Source organism: Geotrypetes seraphini, chromosome 2, assembly GCF_902459505.1.
Source record: "Geotrypetes seraphini chromosome 2, aGeoSer1.1, whole genome shotgun sequence".
Classification (NCBI taxonomy): domain Eukaryota; kingdom Metazoa; phylum Chordata; class Amphibia; order Gymnophiona; family Dermophiidae; genus Geotrypetes; species Geotrypetes seraphini.
Genome location: NC_047085.1, coordinates 213,085,345 through 213,106,536, shown reverse-complemented (window position 1 = coordinate 213,106,536; position 21,192 = coordinate 213,085,345). Strand labels below are relative to the sequence as shown.

General features: G+C 40.8%; 1 protein-coding gene and 1 long non-coding RNA gene across 6 annotated transcripts in view; one reads left to right on the top strand and one right to left on the bottom strand.

Annotated features, from left to right (window-relative positions):
• Positions 1-370: 370 nt before the first annotated feature.
• Positions 371-21,192, bottom strand: part of EXOC2 (exocyst complex component 2) — a 273,747-nt gene continuing 252,925 nt past the window's right edge. For all 5 annotated transcript variants that reach the window (XM_033934892.1, XM_033934888.1, XM_033934890.1 and 2 more), the window contains exons 25-28: positions 15,597-15,719; positions 12,782-12,843; positions 10,910-10,969; positions 371-680 (exon numbers count right to left, since the gene is read on the bottom strand). In XM_033934892.1, coding sequence (XP_033790783.1) covers positions 587-680; positions 10,910-10,969; positions 12,782-12,843; positions 15,597-15,719 — 339 coding nt within the window. In that variant the 3' untranslated portion in view covers positions 371-586. The remainder of the gene's footprint in view (positions 681-10,909; positions 10,970-12,781; positions 12,844-15,596; positions 15,720-21,192) is intronic.
• The window catches only part of LOC117355832, a 34,356-nt gene continuing 16,489 nt past the window's right edge, over positions 3,326-21,192 (top strand). The window contains exons 1-2 of the long non-coding RNA XR_004538454.1: positions 3,326-3,589; positions 5,294-5,588. This is a non-coding gene — a long non-coding RNA (uncharacterized LOC117355832). The remainder of the gene's footprint in view (positions 3,590-5,293; positions 5,589-21,192) is intronic.

Genomic DNA, 21,192 nt, shown 5'->3' with positions numbered 1-21,192 from the left:
TTTTTATGTTCTCAAATCCAGCTAATGTCTCGTTAATCACTAGATTTAGTTTACTCTTCAAACCAATGATATTCCCCCTCTGAATTTGCTGTTGTATAAACCTGGAATAATCTCCCAGAAACAATAAGGAAGGAGGCCAATTACACCTTCTTCCAAAAAAAAACAAAAACCTGAAAACTTACCTTTGACAACTAATTGATATCTGCCTTCTCTCCTTTCCTTCTAACTGTCCTCATCCTCCTTCCTTTCCTGTTTACTCTTCAGTCACCTAGAGCTTGTATAGGTTTGTGCGACTCACAAATAGAAGATTAGATTGTTAAATGAAAAAATATTTCATATGAACAAAAAGAATAAACTCTGAGTAATCTTGTAAATAGAAAGATTAAGCTTTATGGCACATGAAGTCCATTTTATTTTGGTTGGTTACAACAAAGAAAACATATTAAGACTGATATTCATACTTGTAAAAAGTATCACATTTATAACAAGTGTCTTTAAATTTATACATTTTAGCACATAATGCAATTTAAACAAAACAAGCGTTGACTGCAGGAGTTGCTAACATTTGTAAGTCTTCCACAGGTCTCTACGTTTTCAGCATGCCTGATGTAGCAGCTTGAAAGCAGGTAATCTGTAGATGCATGCTGCTTTTGAATTTGTTTAACAGCTCCTCTAGTAACCTGTAAAAGAAGAGATAAGTGGATATTTTCCAATCAGTATATATCAAGGAAATTAGTAACAGACAAAAGCTGCAAGCTGTGGCAGTAAAAATTATATTTATGAACATGTTGCAATCTTTTATTAGTGGCTATTTAAAACTTCTGGAAATATGTTTAATTGGGGGTCCTAGAACTTTAATGCATGCCATCCTTGGTTACCGTATTTTTCGCTCCATTAGACACACCTGACCATATGACACAACCCTAAATTTAGAGGAGGAAAACAAGAAAAAAACCATTCTGAACCAAATTCTCTCTGCCAGGCTCTGCACCCAACCCCACACTCCTTGCCAAGCTCTGCACCCTGTCCCCCTTTCCTGCTAGGCTCTGTCCCCTGTCCCCCCTCTAGTGGTAGGCCGGGACAGGGCAGGCAGGCAGGTAGTGACAGGGGACATGGTGGGTAGGTAGGAAGGCAGGCCTCGCCTCTCCCCCGCTCAGGCAGGTAGCCTCTCCCTCCCAGGCAGGCAGCAGGAAAGTCCCGGCCTCTCCCTCCCAGGCAGGCAGCAGGAAAGCCCCAGCCTCTCCCTCCCAGGCAGGCAGCAGGCAGGGCCCGGCCTCTCCCTCCTCACTCCCCAGGCAGATGGCAAGCAGCAGGCAGGCCCTGGCCCTCTTGCTCCTCCACCTCCCCGCACCTTTTTTTAAAAACTTCTGGCGCCTCACTACTGAGAGCGGCACAGAAGGGTTGCTGGTTGCCTGGTCCCCTCTGTTTTCTGGTGGCATAGTGGCGCACCGGGTTGCCTTCCTGGTCCCGCGCTGCTTCCTGCTTCCCGCGAGAACTGAGATCAGGCTGGACCAGGCTGGCAACCCAACCACTATGCTATGCCACCAGAAAACAGAGGAGACCAGGCAGCCAGCAACCCTTCTGCACCGCTCTCGAGTGAGGTGCCAGACGTTTTTTGAAAAAGGTACGCACGGTGGGGGGGAGGAGGAAAAGGGCCAGCAAGAAAGGGAGGGTGGCAAAATTAATATAAGTTAATGGGGTGGGGGGGTGCACTTTGCGTATTCGCTCTATTAGATACACCCTGAGCATGGGCATTGGACGCCTGTGCACTCATAAAGCTGCAGTTGCCAATTAAGCTGCTAGCTTTCACTCAAGGTGTGAAAAATAACAAAAAACATGAAAAATGACGCTAACGCAAGGCTCACCAAAATATTTAATTTTATTGTTTCTATTTTTCTATCATGGATATCAAAAGGCTAGTTGCGTTAGTGGGAGGTCATTATAGTTGCCAAAATGCTGGCCTTCTGATAACGAACTCAGCTCGATACTTCGAAGCACCCCATTATATACCTTTGGCTCAGTGTGACATCATTGGCTGTGTGGACCAATCAAAACTAACAGAGGTGGTCTTAAAAGTTAGACAAAGAAAATTCCTCTACATTTAAAAGTTTCAGAAATTACATTTGTTTTGTTTACATTAATTTCTGAATATACATTAACATTTTATAACATATCCAATATTCCTTTTATCATTCTTAAAACTTATTTCAGACAATTTGTCTATGTGTCAGGCAAGATGCTGAAATGTTCTAAGCCTGCTTTGAATAGCTAAGTTTCATGTTCATGTTACACCGACAAACAGTGCTGAAAATTGGTCAGCCTTAGAGGAAAGGAGGGGCTGTCTTCCCCCTCTCCCTGAGCTGACTGCTACAGATCTTTGATTCTGACTTAACCATTTCCAGATGTTGTTCTTTTTTTTAACCCTTGCATTTTAAATACAAAATTCCTTCATCCATCCATTCATACTTGGGCCCAACATTCATAATTCCATTCATACTCAAAGCAAGTTATATCTCAGTTTGGGATACTTCTTCCTAGCCAGCCTAAGGCACATCTGGTATCAATTAGAACCACGATGCTAAGAGCGGTAAACTTTGCACAAAGAAAAGCAGAGAGAACAAAGAAGACAGAAAGTCACTGACACAAAATGGAGTCCAAGACACAGAAGATATAGAAGAGACAGAGAACAAAATGGAGTCCATGTATATCCTGATTTCCTTTATGATCTAGCCTAATAGCAAAGTACATAAAAAGAATATTATGATGCTTTCCCTTAATATTAATTTGTAGTGTGTTTTTCTGGCCTTGGCTAATATTCAGATTTTTATTCACCAATTTTTCATACGCTTCTATTGGGCATGGCCTTAACTGATACATATGCTTGTATCTAACTAGAGTTACCCAGAATCATACGAAAACAGGCCCTTTTGTAGAAAAACTCTACAAAAATACTGCACTATCATGTCCTGACATCCATTCCATTACCGTCCCATAGATATCACTCCCTATTGGCCACGAGCCACTACTGCTCAACCCTTATTTCCACCCACTTTTGGGGGGGAAAAAGTGCATCTAATGGAGCAAAAAATACGGTATGTAATGAAAATGGGACAGACTAAATAAATCTCATAGGTGATAAAATAATTAAGAAAAGTAGTTTGTAAAACTATTTGCAAAGTTGAGTGAAAGCTACACAAGGCTCTGGTTAATACATTTAACATATGTGGCCAGCATTTATTCAATAGAATTGTTTTTCAACCATTTGCCAATAACTTTTTTTAAAATAAATTGATATTGAGTACCTATGAGAAAATAGCCAAATAGTCTGGAATTTTCTATTGTCTAGGTATTAATCACACAAAAGCATGAGCACCTGCTATGGAATGTCAATTTGTCTGCCTGTTTGTCACACAAATTATTCCCTTTGTATATGTACAAAGAAACAAATTCATACAGAGTGGGGAAAAAAAGAAGGTAATAAAGAGTAGAAGACATGGCTGAAGAAGAGTGGCACAGATATGGAGCCCGAGCCCTGCCACAGGGAGACTGAGGAGAATCAGTTTAGGTTGTACAAACGGTAATGTGGCAGGTAAGCTGGGTTCATCACTAGAAAATGAAAGGTAACTGGCCTGGTCCCTACAAAATGAGTGCCAAGGGAAAAGGAAGAAAGAGAAAGGGGAGAGAATGTTAGGGAGAGGAAAGGGGGACAAAAGATCCTCCAGGCATGTATAAGCACATCCCTCCCTTGCCTTAAGACCCCACAACATATGCTGCCATATGGCACACACGCACATCCTGTTAGAAGCTGACCAAGTTTCAGTTATAGTGCTGAAAGTGGCCAAAAACCTTTTTTCTGTCCTGTTTCAGCTGAAAGGTTTTAGTCATGGTTTTGGTCGAAACCAACTATGTATTTTCAGTGGAAGATGATAGTTTGTGCTTTATTCTGTTTCTCTCCCTCCCACCCTTCCGCTCCATAAAGAAGCAGCCTCTCTTCTCCGCCCACTTATAGGTCAGAATGGGATGATTCAATGTGGCCGTTTCATCGTAGCCGCACTGAATTGTTCCCATTCTGTGACATGATGACACCTCATCCACTTAACAGATTTGGTAATCTGGTGTCAGCTAGGCTCTGCAACATACACCCATCAATGTCTCCAGTAATACCAGAACCAGGGTGACCATCTCTCCACGTTTCACTGATACGCCTGACCCCCCTCCCCCACCTCACGCACTCTGTCTCTCTCATCAGCGGATTACTGCTGTCCTCCGCTTCCGTCATCTTCGCTCCTAACTGCTCCAACGTGTGCTGCAGTATTGTTGTTGGTGCAGGTATGAGCTTGATAGGGGGTGGGAGGAGTGCTTGAGGGAGAGGTGCTGAATCACGGACATGGAAGAGAGAGCGAAGGTAGAATTTAGGGTGTGGGGGTGAGCATGTTCATCATGGGACGTTTCATGTGCCGATTCAATGCTGAATCATCTTTAACCTCCTGAAGGTGTCCCCCTTTGACCTATCTTACAATCTCTAGTGATCTAGGGGTGTAGTGAACACCATTCCCTCTAAACTGAGTGGGAGTCCTCCAACTGCACTGCTGCCAGTAGGGGGCAGTGCTTCAATATTATGTTTTTCATTGCTAGGGATGAGCAGGTTCCTTGAAGTCCTGCAGCGCTTGCCATTCCCTCACACTATTAAAAATGTCATAGTGAAAACATCACCCTCTACTGGCAGGTGGTGGTGGTCTCAAACTCAAACCCTTTGCAGGGCCACATTTTGGATTTGTAGGTACTTGGAAGGATGCAGAAAAAATAGTTAATATCTTATTAAAGAAATAACAATTTTGCATGAGGTAAAACTCTTTATAGTTTATAAATCTTTCCTTTACCTCATGCAAAATTGTCATTTTGTTAATAAGACACTAACTATTTTTTCTGTGGCCCTCACAGTTAAAGTTTAACATCTTTCCTTTCTCAGAACTGACACATTTCAATCACTATATTGAAAATAAAATCATTTTCTCTACCTTTGTTGTCTGGTGACTATTTTTCTGTGCTTTTAACTATGTTTCCAGGGCCTTTTGTCTGTTTTTCTCTTCATCTTCACTTTCTGCCTTGCATCCATCTTTGGCATTAACTTAACATTCAATTTTTCTGCTTTCTTCTCAAAATCTACTTTTCCATGTCTTACCTTCCCTTCCTATCTCTCTCCTCCTTCCCTCCCTATTTCCATGGTCTTACATCTCTCTCCTTCTCCCCAGTGTAACATTTCTCTTTCCCTTCCTCCTTTCTGTCCCTGCAGTTCATCTCCCTTCCCTGACAGGCAGCTATTTGGAGCACAGGGAGGGACCAAGCAGGCACTTAAAAAGCACGCGCCTGCCTCCTGCACCGCTGTGCCACTGATGCTGCAGAAAGAGAGCAGCGGAACCTAGGCAGGAAAGCAGAAAGCACACTGGGCTGGCGGGATGCCAAAAAAAAGCAGACACGCAAAAAACATGCGCCTACTTCCTGCATCGCTGTGCCGCTGTCGGAAGAGAGCAAGAGAACCCAGGCAGGAGTGCGGAAAGCGCACTGGACCGCCGGGATGGCAAAAGGAGGTACGGGTCTTGTTTGAGGTTTTTTAACATTCGCTCCTTAAGATGCACCCTTATTTCTACTCCCTTTTTGAGGGTGGAAAAAGTGTGTCTTATGGAGCAAAAAATACGGTATTTTTTTTCCAATTATTGAGGCTATTATGCCAATTATGTTAGGCACTCTTTATAGAATCAGCTCCTAAGTGCTTGTAAGGTAGCCTGGAGGGATGAAGGCTACTCTTTGCATTCTTTTTTAAAAAATGTGTCAATTTGCAATGTAATTGCTAGTAATGAAGTTATGATCTTGCAAAGTAGTTTATATAGTAAATTGAGAGCTCCAAATAAATGCTTTTGAAACAAAAGTTTAGTAGGAATTTAAATCTGTACATTTGGAATAAGCAGCTCCTTAGTAATTAGCCTCTCTGTGAAGATATGACATCAGCTGCCGTTCCAAATGTGGCACAAAGACAGCCACTGTAAAAGAACTGTGGCTTTTAGTTTCAATTTTCATTAGCTGAGGTCCATGTGTGCAGAGGCTATTTTGCTTGGAGATAAAATATGGTCTTTCATTATTTAAATTATTATATACTGTATAGTCTGACTTGGATACTATTTAGGTGATTCTAAAGAATTTTCAAGATTTGTTGGAATCAAACTTGTGGCATGCAGAAACTGGATTCTATGAGAGCAGGTTTATATTCTGTATTCTATGAGAGAATGGTCAATATTCTCAATGGAGAAGGGTACATAATGGGGTTTCCTAGGCATCTGTGCTGTGACCGCTGCTTTTTAACATATTTATCTATTATCTATAGATGGAAATAACTAGCGAGATAATTAAATTTGCTGATGACACAAAGTTGTTAAATCACAAGAGAATTGTGAAAAATAGCAAGAGGACCTTGTGAGATTAGGGCACTGGGCATCAAATAGGCAGATGACGTTTAATGTGAGCAAGTGCAAAGTGATGCATATGGGAAAGAGGAACCCAAACTATACCTACATGATGCAAGGTTCTATGTTAGGAGTCACTGTCCAGAAAAAGGATCTAGGTGTCATTGTTGAGGATACATTAAAACCCTTAGCTCAATGTGTGGCAGTGGCTATGAAAGCGAATAGAATGTTAAGAATGGAAAACAAAGATGAAAATGTTATAATGCCCTTGTATTGCTCTATGGTACAGACGCAATTCTGGTCACCGTATCTCAAAAAAGATATAGCGAAATTAGAAAAGGTACAGAGAAGAGTGACAAATGATAAAAGGGATGGGATGACTTCCCTATGAGGAAAGGCTAAAGTGACTAGGGCTTTTCAGCTTGGAGAAGAGACAGCTCAAGGGCGATATGATAGAGATCTTTAAAATACTGAGTGGAAAGGGTAGATGTGAATCACTTGTTTACTCTTTCCAAAAATACTAGGACTAGGGGGCATGTGAAGAAGCAACTAAGTAGTAGATTTAAAACAAACTGGAGAAAATATTTCTTCACACAACGTGTAATTAAACTCAAGAATTCTTTACTGGAGAATGTGGTGAAATCAGTTAGCTTAGTGGGGTTAAAAAAGGTTTGGATAAATTCCTAAAAGGGAAGTTTATAGGCCATTATTGAGATGGCTTGGGGAAATCCACTGCTTTTTCTTAGAATAAGCAGGATAAAATCTGTTTTACTACTTGGAATCTAGCTAGGTACTTGGGTTGGCCATTGTTGGAAACAGGATACTGGGCTCGATGGACCTTCAGTCTGTCGCAGTATAGCAATTCTTATGAGAAAGAAATCTGCAGTAAATGTTTTCAAGCACAAGTACTGTCCAGCTTATAGTGTTAATAAAGAAATATTATAATGAAATGAAGTTTATATATTAGAAAATAATTTGAGAAATATATTGCTTTTGATTGAAAACTATCAAAGCATTTAGTCCTTGCATTCAGCAACATCAATGTGCTTTTTTATTCTGGATTATACATCAGGCTTGTTTAATATATGCAGTGTAGACCAGAGTCTAGACTTTTACCTTATTTTAGTAAGAATCTATATCATGCTTGTTCTTAATCAGTTTTATAAATAAATACAAAATGGGAAACATCTCAGTGCTATTTTCTCTTATTTGTGGACAGTTTGGGTAAGCACAAAAAAGTTGGTAAATCATGATTTTTTTGACATGTTCTCACAAAGGTCCTTTTTCAGAGGATATTTAACTGCATCTGCATTGTCTTGGGAACCTAAATGTACTAGACTTGTTGGGAAGTCCTTGTTAAAATGTCTCTCCCATTTGTCAGTCTTAGCTTGAAGTTCCTGGGGCTAGAATGTGGGTTTAGCAAAGGGCTGGCAACTGCAAGCTCTGACATTCCTCTGTGGCCTCATTAGTTCACATTCACACAACCAAACTTTAGTTTTTGGTTTTGGCCAAAACCAGATAAGTTTTGGCTGTAGTTTCATTAAAAAGTGTTCAGACAGTTTTGGTAGCAGTCCTCTGCCCCTTAACTCCACCATACACCTCCTCCCCACCCCCTTCAACAACTGTATAACCCACCCTCTCACTACTCTCTTCTTACAGAGGGAACTATATGTTTATGTTTTATTAACATTTGATATACCACTTAAGCATATTACAGATCTGAGCGGTTTACAATAAAATACAGGTACTTAGAACTTCCCTATCTGTCCCTTAGGCTCACAATCTAGCTAAAGTACCTGAGTAAACAATTATTAAAATAGAAAAGAGAACAAAATTCCAAGAATTGAGAAGGAAAGGTACTCAAATAATAATAATGTCTCTTGAGGCCCCTTCTCCAACAAATCTCCCATTCTCCAACTATATAACTGTTGACAGCTGACAGAGCCATACTCTATTATGTGTTTCCCAACCCTTGTCCCCCACATACATGCCTTAATCTCCATAAAGGAAAGAGAAACATCACCGTATCACATTATAAATGGTGTTTGTAGACAATCACAATACTGTGGGGGCTATGATATCAAAAGCAAGCCATTCAATTGTTTATTTCAAATATTAGCAAAATAAACATCAAAGCAAACTAGGTTAGTTCAATGCCTCAGAAATTAAAATGCTTTCTTCTTTGTAAACTTCAAGTTTATTAAAAAAAAAAATTTAACCGCTTAATCAAATTTCTAAGCGGTGTACAATATAAAATTTACATAAAAACAGATTAAAAATCAGGGGTACTAGATAAAACCAAAACATCTTAATAAAACACATAAGACAAATGGATTTACTTCAAACAATAGGAAAGAAAGGGAAGAACTACAATCATAAAAGAGAAAGCGAAACAAAAAAGGAAAATACAATAGGTTAGAAAAAAGCAGCATTAGTCTAGCACATACACTTCTCCCTCCATATTCGCAGGGGATGCTGGCGGTTTGGTCCATAAGCATGAATACGGAAAAACCGCAAATAACTTTTTAAATGTTATTTGCGGTTTTTAGAAAATCCTTGTTTTTATTATTGGAACCGCAAATAACTTTTCTACGGTGATTTCTGGGCAGGCAAGTAGCAATTTCAGGGCAGGCAAGCAAGCAGCAATTTCAGGGCAGGCAAGTAGCGATTTCTGGGCAGGCAACCAGTGATATCTGGGCTGGCAACCAGTGATTTCTGGGCAGGCAACCAGTGATTTCTGGGCAGGCAACCAGTGATTTCTGGGCAGGCAACCAGTGATTTCTGGGCAGGCAACCAGTGATTTCTGGGCAGGCAACCAGTGATTTCTGGGCAGGCAACCAGTGATTTCTGGGCAGGCAACCAGCGATTTCTGAGCAGGCATGCTGGGAACAAGCCTGTCTCTCTATGGATGCTGGGAAGCAGCGTTTTTCTCAGTGCACACTGGGAAGCATGGAAGCAGCGAATTTGTTGGAGAAAGCATGGTAGCAGCGATTTTTAGAGTGAATGGTAAGTAAAGGAAAGAGAACTTTAATGATGACGTAGTTTTGGGGGGCGGAGTCAGCTTCCGAAAAATCACGAATCTGCAGATACGGAAACCGTAGATACGGAGGGAGAAGTGTAGCTGTTCTATATTAATTTTGTAGTGTGCTTCAAATAATTGAGAGTTCTGTCTGAGCAAATATTTTCATCCATTGTAGAGGCAATTCTACATACAGATGCCTAGAATTACATGTCACTTGCATGTACCATTGGTGCCAATTGGCAGTGACATGTATGTATATACTAGGCGCTATTCTATGAAGTAGTGCTCAAGTGTTATAGTGCATAACTACATGGGGAGGTAAACATACAGGTAAGAGCATGAGCAGACATGGCCATGTCACCAAATGACACACACAACATATAAAGCATTATCAGTTGTACACATTGATTGGCACACCTAGGCACGCCCACTTAGACCAGCCATTGACCTGGCATAAGTGATTGTGCCTAACCTTGGCACACCAAAGTGGGATTGCACTCATATTTTATGATGACACTATGGCATCTAATTTGAGGCACCCAGTTATAGAATTACTTCCTGTATGTCAGTAGATAAAGAGTAAGACACAAGTAGAGAGATTGCCAGGCTAGGGTTGTCCAGAAAAAACTAAAATTTGCTATTATTTTTGCTGCACTGGGTCTTTGGTGATACCAGTGGCAAAGTCAGTTATCAGTTTAACACCTCGCTTGGTTGTATCGTAAACAAGGAATCATCTATCAGTTTTAACAACATTGTTAATGACACAGCTGAGCGATATGTTAAACTGATAACTGACTCTGCCACTGGCATCACCACAGACCAAGTGCAGCATGAGGCCTTGTTGCAAGGAGTTGAACAGCATCACAGGCTTTATCCTGACTATCTCAAGAAGACATTGAATGCCTGAGTGTTTGGAATGCCTTTGGTAGACGACTACATTAAAAAAAAAAAAAGCTACAAATTTAATTTATTATTCCACAGAGCTTGATTAAGTATGTGTTTGGCTATTAGTGAAGTATGTTAAATTTCTGTTATTTTTTACAATAATGTGCAGATATTGAAGGTTCATTTAATGAAATACTGCTAGCTTTTTTTCATAACATGTCTTTTTATCAATGTATCATTGCTGAGTGTGAAAACACGTTATAGCTATAATACCAAGAAATTTGCTCCATTATGCAAAAATAGCAAATTTTAAGAAAATTGGAGCTTAATGTAATCAATGGCTTTGAGCAACCCCAGGATGGATTTAAAAAATTAAAAAATATATATTTTCTTATCACATACAAATTCATGGGAAACACTTCATTTCTCACAGTTTTTCCAACTTTAGATTTTTCTGGACAATCCTACTGCCAGACCCATTGTGCTTGCTTATGAACATTAAGGAAGATATACTGTTCTGCTAAAGCAGAAATGCTGAACTTACTTTTTGTCTGCTCCACTTGAGAGCTGAGGCAGGGCTTCCAATGCTTGTTTAAAACTAGATCTGTAAGACACAGAAGGAAAATATAGCTAAGACTTCTGTTCTTGGCTATTTATAAATCATTGCATAAATATTCAGCTGCCACAGTGTGTTTTTAAAATGCTGGTGCAATGATTCACAAATATCTGGATATTCAGCACCACTGTCTGTATAGCAGCCATCACTGAGTATTAGGATAAGGCAGTCTGAATACCGTTGGAGAGCCGTCGATCTGTTCTAGCTTATCTGGGTAGCAAACTGCATACTGCTTCTATCTGCATACGTTGTGAGACCACCCTGGCTCCACCCAGCTGTCCCTGGTACTATTCGCATAGTGGTCTGTAAGGATATTCAGAGGCACTAACTGGAGAGTGAAGCTGAATATCCCAGGCAACAGCACCTATATGGATAGCAGAAAAATGCTTGTCAATATTGACACACAGGTGTTGTTTTCATGTTACAGATAAGATTGGAGGGAATCATGTCTGCTGGAATATGTAGATTTGTACCACTTATGAACTATCAATGCCGAAAAACAACATGGAGAGTATAAGACAGGCCAGGGGAAAGGTGAGAGAGGATTAGACAAAATGGTGTTTAGACTTAGTCGTACAGCATGTATAACCGAAAGTTATACAGCCCAGGATCGACGGAACTTGGACGTTGTGACTTAGACCATGGTCTAAGTCACAAAAACCCACCTAAACTCACCAGATAAGCACTGAAAACACATAACACAGACCCCCCAGTGATCACTGACCCCCCCTAGAAATATTAATCATATCTTTAAAATTCAGCCTCCAGACCATCATCAACTGGCCGCCTAGCATAGGAAAGCCTAGTTGTCAAGCACAGAGGCAGCTTAGTCGTCTTAGGGGTGGGTTAGGGACCCATGGAGAGGAGGACCCATGCCCAAAAGCCTCTGTAATTACTGCATTGATACGTAAACATGTACACTCCCCTATACTCCCCCAAAATCCTTTTATACAGGCATATAAGTGGCACCTGCAGCCATAAGGGCTATTGGGGTGGTAGATAAGTGGGTCTAGGGGATTCTGGAGATGGTTTGGGGGCTCACCGTGACCTATAAGGGAGCTGTAGGGAGAAGAAGACATGGCACCCTTTTTGTGAAGTTCACAGCAGTGCCCTGTAAGGTACCCCCTTATTTAGGTGGCATGTCTGGTTGTGCAGTCCATCACTTTGTAGACCCCTCGCACGTCCAATAGGGCTTGTTCTAGGCGTTTTTGACTTGGACGAAAAGTTGGATGGAAATGTGGTATAAAGATGGACGATTTAACGGCTTGGACGATAAGATTGGCAGGACGTATAATTAGACGATTTTCGAAACAAAAAAAATTTTGGACGTATTTTGGCTGTTTTTTTTACTTTGGATGACTTGTGAGTTGGATGCAAACGGACTTAGACGTCCCTTTCGATTATGCCCCTCTATGCTATTACTATCAGACCCACAAATATTAATGAATATGTTGTTGTTTTGGATAAAGTGACTACTTTTCTGCTAGTGCCAACTGGTGTTTTTGGTTTTATTTTTTTACAAGGGGAAGTCCAGCTAGTTTTATCAAAGAATAAAGAATGGAAAAAGCTTATACTGTGAATATTTAGCATCTCTATCACTCATGAAATTATTTTAAACTTCTATTTCTCCAGGGAATGAATCTTAAAATTTTTTTTTTTATAATGCATATGAAGTCAAAGGCTATATGTATTTATATAGACATAGCATACAAGATTTTTCTTTGTTGTTTTTATCCCCTCACAGAAAAAGTACTGTAAAAAGTTAAAGGAAAAACAACCAACAACAAAAACATATCTTGCCTGCTTTCAGATGTTAAGCAAACAGCCACAGCATCTCTCAATGCACAGATTTCAAGTCGTGCCTAAGAGGAAAAAGTAAACATGAAGTAACAGTCGCAAAGTGTAACCCATTAGAGTTCCACAAAATTACCTTCAAAACCATTATACTATTTGCAACTACTACAAATGATGAAAGTTTACAAATACTACCCCTTGCCAAATAACAAGGGTACTTATATAGCAAGTAAGACTTTAAAATGCAGCTATTTTTAAAATATTTTAAATTTACACAACAATAAATGAGCTCTCTTACATTAATGAAGAAATCTAGTAGTAATGGCCAGCCCCAGTGCAATTGTTTTAAATTATTTCAGTATTAAGATAAAATCATCTGGGTATGTTTAGCTACAAATTTCATTTATTATTCCCATGAGCTTGATATGCCACAAAAAGGCCGGCAAAGGCTACTATGCAATTTACAAATGTTCAAAATAGGATAAGTTAGTGGAAACAAGGAGAGAGGAAAATACTAGTTAATAGGTGAAGGGAAGGTACCTTTTGAGGACTGATTTATGGGTCACTCTGCCATGAACAACCTACTTACTCTTGCTGTGACATTGGAAGAGAACAGCAATCAGAACTGTACATGTATGGAAAGGAGGGCCCACATGCTACTCAGTCCTGGAGGCACAAAAGGCCATTTCGAGACACGTGGGGCTTTCAATGTCATTCCAAGCCTCTCTGCTTACCCTCTGTGCTGGCTATTAAGGTGTGTTTTAAAACATAATGTGATGCCAATTTAAGTAGCATAATACATATTTTTATTACTAAAATTGTCTATTCCCTGTCTAGTTTATTTTTGCTGTATACCACTTTGGATGAATTTATTCAAAAAGGCAGTAAAAAAAAAAAAAAGTCTTAATAAATAAGTGCTGGACATTCAAAATGATTTAAATGAACAGGAAAGGCTCCTGGCTGTTTAAATTGCTAACCAGGCATTTTCGGCAGCACTTAACTGATTAGTGTCACTGAAAATGCCCAGATAGTGCCCAAGCCAAAACTGGCTATTTTGGGGCATTCTGGGGATAGAGTCGGCATTTAACTAGTTAAGATAACTGCATAAATAGGACCACAAAAAATGTGGTCCTATCTTTATGCGGTTCTTCAATTTAATGCTGCAGTCCGGACATGGCCCAACATTGAATTTCTGGGTTTAATGCCATCAGCTGAATCCTGGGCCTTAAGGGACAAATTCTATAAACAGCATCCCGATTGTAGGCGGCAGTAGGCATCCTAATGCTGTCTAACCAGCCAATAAGGACACACTTTTTTTTAAAAAACAAACAAACAAACCCCGAGGCAGGCCGCCTACACTGTAGGCATCTGCTGCGGGTGCAGGGAGGTACCTAGGGATGCTTAAGCTCGCCCAAGAATGGGCGTGGGCTCTCCTGGAAATGGCCTTAGGCGAGTGAAAGTGACCCTAGGTGTCTCCCTAGGGCTGTGATAGGTGCCTGAAATGTAAGTCAGCAAAATTCTGGCCTACATTTCAAATGGACGCAGCCGCTAAACTGATCGCGGCAAGGAAATCTTCCTGCTGCGATCAGCTGAGCGTCCGTGGCAGGGAACCTCCCCAAACCCCACCACAAGTCGGCCGGCAGGAGGGATGCCACTCCCCCCTAAAATCAGCATGCTCTCTGTCTGTGGAGGACATATGCAGCTGTTCACCCATTTTACAACAAGCTTTATGTTTGGCAGACTTTGTAGAACAGTATGGGAATTCTCCACATCATGACATGGATGTGTGAATTTCCCTTTCAACCTATTACCTAAAATCTGCCTTCACATTTCCTTTAAAACAGCAGGTGTCTAAAGGTTAGACTTTCTTCAGAAAATTAAAAAAGTGGCATTTCCTCAGTTCTTGCATAAAGGTCCTAGTGCATTGTATCCCTAAAGGTCAGATGTGAGATCATAACCTCATCTGCTATACTTTGTGTCAGACTTAAGAATATGAATAATCTTTTCTTCTGTGTTTAATCAGTACGGTTATTCCATTATATTACATTCAGTGATCTTTAGACAGCTGTTCACTCTCTTGTGGTAACCTTATTCAGTGGATAAGTCTCACTGAAAATAATAGGATTCTAGACAGGTACAGATGGGTCCTATCCTGGCAGAGAAGAGGGGTGGGAAGGTGGAAGTGTTTTGCTTCATCGGGGGGAGGGGGTGATTTCAGGTGGCTCTGCTTTTTTTTTTTTTTGGGGGGGGGGGTTATGTGGGCCCTGGCTGAATATTGGCCGAGACCTGCATAAGCTCCAGCGGCCAGCTCGGGGACAATTAATCTCGGATTCAGTGTCGGTGCCTGGACATGGTCTCGCATTGACTATCCAGGGCTAATTTAGCCAATGGCATTTACTGTTTAAGAAAATGTTGATTGCCGCCAGCTGAATATTGGATGATAGAGAAGAACTGATGGGAGTGTGGCGAGTGTTGAAGAGAAGGAAATATAGGATAAGGCTAAGCATATAAGGGGAAATCTGACAGGAAGAAATGGCAATGAGACCAGCACTGAGGGATGAAAAACAGAATTGGAGACCAGAAGGGAGAAAGGAGGGGGAGAAAGACGGGCAAATTGGGAGGAGAGGTTGAGCACCATCTACAGATGAAGGGACAGAGTAAGAAAGGTGGCAGCTTTGAGACAAAAACAATGATAAAAACCATCAAACATTAGACAAAAATGGTCGTAAAGTATTAAAAAAAAAAAAAAGCCACTATTCTGCATAATTGTTTTAACATACTTAATTTTTTGGATGCAATCAACATGAGCATACTTGTTTACCTGTAAAGCTCCATTTTTACTGAAGACAGACACGCACTGCATGAGTCGACTTATCTCCTCAGAAACAGCTTCCACAATCCTTGCTAATACTCGAGGCACAAGCTCCTTAGAAATAGTGAACACCTATAGTTACCAAATCAAAATCATTAATAAATTTGGTATCCTACAACCTAGCAGATGGATATTTTATTTATGATATCATGGGCCATTTTTATTTTTTTTTTACTATGTATTAAAACTTTAAGAAAAATGTACGGTTTTGCTAAGAAAAAAAAATCATTGCAGCACACTGTGGCAGGTATGAACTAGGGGCTATTTATCTAATTTAAAGGTTTTGTTTGTTGACTTATTTCCACAAAATTTAAAGAAGAAATTTATTTGCTAGTCTGTCACAGAAAATGTGGAAACATCAGACATAACACTATGCTTAAAACTGCTTCTAACTTACAATCTCAGAATATGATCTACTGACTAGTGCTACCCGATTCAGGAAAAAAAAATTTGATTCGATTCAGCCTCTTGAATTGATTTTTCAATTCTATTCGATTTTCCTGCCCAATTGTGTGTTTTGGTGGGTTTTTTTCAAACATTCTGGTGGGTTTATTTTATAGCCTCTTCACCCCTTTTATAGTCTCTTCACCCCCTTTGCTCTCTCCTACCCACACTGGTCCTGTGGTGTAAACAAAATAAACAAACAAAAAATACTTTTCCACTCTGTTAAATCCTAGCTCACGTTCGTGGTCTAACACCAGCTCTGGAAGAATACACATTTTAAATCTTGACATTTTGTAATCACAAAACAGAAAATAAAATTATTTTTCCTACCTTTTGTTGTCTGGTCATTTTTCAAACCATGTTGGTCCCAGGCTCTGGTTGTCTTCTGATCAGGCTCTCCTTCTTTCTCTGTGCTAACCATCCATCTTCCATCTCTGTCCTCCCCTTCCGTTTCCCTTTCCTCCCCTGGAGGTCTGGCATCTTTCCTTTTTTATATCTCCATCCTCCCGCAGCGATGGACCCCACTATCCACAGATCCACCATCTCTCCTTTTCTCAACTACCTTTTCATCCAGCATCTCTCTTCTGTGTCCCTGTCCCCATTCTCCTCTCCAGTAGTGTCCCCGTTACTATGCTCCCTCCATGCCCAGCATCTTATCTGTTTCATGTCTCTCCCCATATCCAGCTTCTTCTTTCTCTCTTCCTTACCTCCTGTATCCCCTTCCCCAGGTACAGGCTTTCTCCTACTATAAATAATAATAAATAAATTTATTTTTATATACCGCCATAGCCGAGAGTTCTAAGTGGTTCACAACAATTGGATAAGATACAAACAGTACACGTTATTTAAAAAGACAGCAATTGAAGGCATCTAGTGGAAGAAATACATAAATTATAAAATGCATGCAGTATAAAAGAATGCCATCCTGCACCCTGCCCACCTACTTTGGAGCAGTATCTGTCCCTCTTGTACTCTTCCCCTTGTGGTCTTGCATTTCTCTCTCCCTCTCTCCATTAGTCCAGGACTTCTCCATCCTCTGCTTTCCAGGTCTGGCATCTCCCCTCCCCTCTCTTACTCCTCCTCCCTCTGCACAGGCCTGCCTCCCCACTGCGAAGGCCTGCTCCCCCTGCAAGCCTGCATGTTCCCCCAGCTTCCCCGCTTTTAACTTAAGCTAATACGGCAGCCTGCAGGATCGCTGGTGCTATAGCGATCCCTGAAGCTGCTGTCGTCCTCAGCGGCATGTTTCCTCTGCCGCGATCCTGACCCTGACATCAGAGGAGGGGCGGGACCGTAGCAGAGAGAATGTGCTGCTGAGGACGATGGCAGCTGCAGGGATCGCTATAGCACCAGCGATCCTGCAGGCTGCCGTATTAGCTTAAGGTAAAAGCGGGGAAGCTTGGGGAACATGCAGGCCTTTCTGATTGACCCTCCCCCTCAAGCAGCAGCGGCAGCGGATGGCCAGCAAGAAGCAGCAATGCCGCTCCTGCTTTAGGAAAACATGGGGGGGAGGGTCGGTCATTGAATCGGGAGGCCGATTTTTTTAAAAAAATTGAACCGATTTGAATCGGTGAATTGATTTGAATCGTGAATCGGGCAGCACTACAACTGACATCAACATGGAAGATAAAGGTTTCTTTTTATTCTTTATAACTCAACATGTTGGAAAGAATTACAAATAAGGGATTGAGAACATTTCTCTATCTGTGGTAAAAAAACCTCTCAAAAATCTAATGGAATGGGACTAAATCTGGCATAGGGGTATAGCTAGTGAAAAACACATCAAGTTCAAATATGGGTCAGATCAGGCCAAAGTGGGGCAGGGGGAGTGGTTCCAGAGAAATATAGCACCCCCCAAAAAAAAAAAAAATTGGTCCAATGCATTTCTATGGCAGAAGACGACCCAACTTTTGCAGCACAGGATCTTTGATACATTAAAATATAGCAGTTAGAGGATTACTACCCATGCATTTTGAACAAGCTCATGGTGCTGGCACAAGCCAGAGTTGGCGGCAGGATGAATTCAAGATAGCCCTTATTTTCCTGCTTGGTTTCCCATAGGTTGAGAAACAGCATGTATATAATTACTTGAGGAAAGCTAGATGACTCTTATCCCTCCCAACCCAAGGATTTCCCCCACAATACCCAGAAAGTCCCACTCTGTTCCTAGAAGTCCTACACTTCATTCAAATTAAAACTTTTAGTAAGCATCACTAGAACAGCTGTTCAAAATATAATTTTTAATAATTTTCCTAAAGGACAAGTAATAGGGCCAGCTAAACTTCTCATAATGTAGGGTCAAGTGCACTGAAAGAATGAGGTTGTACAGCCATCAGTTTGACCATTGATAGATGTAAAAGAGATAATGATGCCTGTTGGAACAAGGTGACTGAGATAGATAACAGCCCATTAATAAATCTATAATGGTTAGAATAGAAAGCTGAGATGTAGGAAAGCCAGAGCACAAATCCTATTGATACTCGCTGTAGCCTTGGGCAAGTCATTAATTAATTAAATTTGTTTTCTATCCCGTTCTCCCCAAAGAGCTCAGAATGGGTTACAGGTTAACATACATAATATACAGTCAACAGGTTACAATTTACCATAGTTACAGTACAAGTATTTTTTTTATACAAGTTTTTATCCTAATTTGACATATACTAGATAGAGGCCAATTTACTAAAGTGTGGTAAAGTTTTGCAGTTACTTTGTTTTAAATGCAAAATCAAAAGTGCAAAGGCTATGTGATAAACTGTTGGAGTCATGCCCAACAAGTCCCCTGCAGTTACCATATAAAAGGTTTACTGAATATTGACTTTTTTCCCCACACTTATTGCAGATGCACTTTGGGTAATTTTATAAAATACTAACGTTTACATGTCAGTTATGTGTATAAATATTTATACTACTAGCATACACACATGTATGTGTGCATATACTCATATGTATGTATATTCTAAAACTGGTACCTAAGCACTATTCTGTAAATATGCGCAGTGCATATTTTACAAGTGAGCGTAAACATGTTATGTAATGTTCAATCTTATATACAGCTGACTTCTCACAGATCAGAGTTCTAGGCAAGTTACAAGAAGCATATTACCGTATATACTCGAATATGAGACAATATTTTTGGGCCAAAAAAATGGTCCACAAATGGGGGGTCTCGTCTTATATTCAGGTCATCGCCCACCCGCCCCCCTCCCAGACTTGTTGCAGGCTTCCTCCGCCAGACCTGCATTATGTCCTGATAGGGTGGGCTGAGACAGGAGAGATCCCTCCCATCTCCTGTCCTGGCCAACTCTGCTAATACTTCCTTTTTCCATCTAGCCATACCTCTTCCTATGCACCCTAGCATCCTTCTAGCTTTCGCCGTCACCTTTTCAACCTGTTTGGTCATCTTAAGATCATCACATTCAATCACACCCAAGTCCCGCTCTTCTGTTGTGCACATAAGTTCTTCACCCCCTAAACTGTACCGTTCCTTCAGGTTTTTGCAGCCCAAATGCATAACCTTGCATTTCTTAGCATTAAATTTTAGCTGCCAAATTTTAGACCATTCTTCAAGCTTCACTAGGCCTTTCTTCATGTTATTCACACTATATGGGGTGTCTTCTCTATTGCAGATTTTGATATCATCCACAAAGAGGCATATCTTACCTTCAGCAATATTGCTTATAAAAATGTTAAAATAACAGGCCCAAGAACAGATCCTTGAGGCACACCACTGGTAACATCCCTTTTGATTTCTGTGTTTAATTGAAGACCTAAAAGTTTCTTGATGACCACTAGCCATATGCAAGTTAATAGTAGCCACTTCATTGAAAAGGACCAACTCACCTGGTGGTGTTTCGGTATCACAGATGGGTGATGTTCGTAGTGTGTATCTTTGACCACGCGAGGAAATATGGTCAGTTGGGAAGAAGTAATTACCTGGCCTCCAAGTTTAAATTTGTTATTGTTTCTGTGATATAGTTGATGAAATTGCCTATTCTAAAAAAAAAAAATGCACTGAGGAATTTTGGTTGGGTTGGAATCACTAGTATTTTTGGTCTGTCGGTCTGTTTTTCAATTCAGTGCATCTTTTTACCAGTTTCTTCTCCTTTCTAAGTTTCGTCCTATTTTAGCATATTTGGAGGAGCTGAGGCAGATGGAGAGGTTTATACAGATGGCCTACAAGGTGATAGTAGAGAAGTCCTACTTCTAGTATATCAACCTCTGTGCTGCCATGAAGAAGAAAGGTCTCCTGAAATGAGATCATCATTGTGGAAAGGCAGGCAGTGATCCTGTATCCAGGACCTGCCATGAAGGAAATGCAATATCCTCTTGTACTGAGGATATGTCTCCAGGGATTTCTGCCCAGGAGGGAAGGATTAGGACAGCCATTGTAATGAGAGATTAGATCATTAGGCATATGTAGGTTCAAACCCCATGCTGCTCCTTGTGACCCTGGGCAAGTCACTTAATCCTCCACTACCCCAGGCATATTAGAAAGATTGTGAGCCTACTGGGACAGATAAGGAAAAATGCTTGAATAACCTGTATGTAAACCATTTTGAGTGTGCTTATAAAACTACCAAAAGGTAATATACAAGTCCCAATCCCTTTCCCTAAGTAGCTGGGTGGCTGGTGGACATGAGGATCATTTGGTTACTTGACTGCCTGGTGTAAAGGTGGTAGACCTCATGTGTTAGCTAGACAAGATTTTAGACAATGCTGGGGAGAAGCCTGCTGACTTGGTACATGTGGGTACCAATGACAAAGGAAAAAGTGGTAGGTTGGTTCTGGAAGCCAAATTTAGGCTCCTAGGTAGGAGGCTAAAATCTAGAACCTCCAGGGTGGCATTTTTAGACATGCTGCCCATTCCAAGACATAGGCAGAATATGCCATCTCAATGCATGGATGAGGTGATGGTGTGTGTGTGTGTGTGTGGGGGGGGGGGGGTTAGATTTGTTAGGAACTGGGCAACAGTCTAGAGAAGGGGGGGGGGTGACTATTCCACATAGAAGGGCTCTACCTTAACCAGAGTGGAACTAGGCTGCTGGCATATTGGAGGAAGGCTGACAGTTGTTCAAAAGAGCATGGTTCAAAATAAGGTATCTTT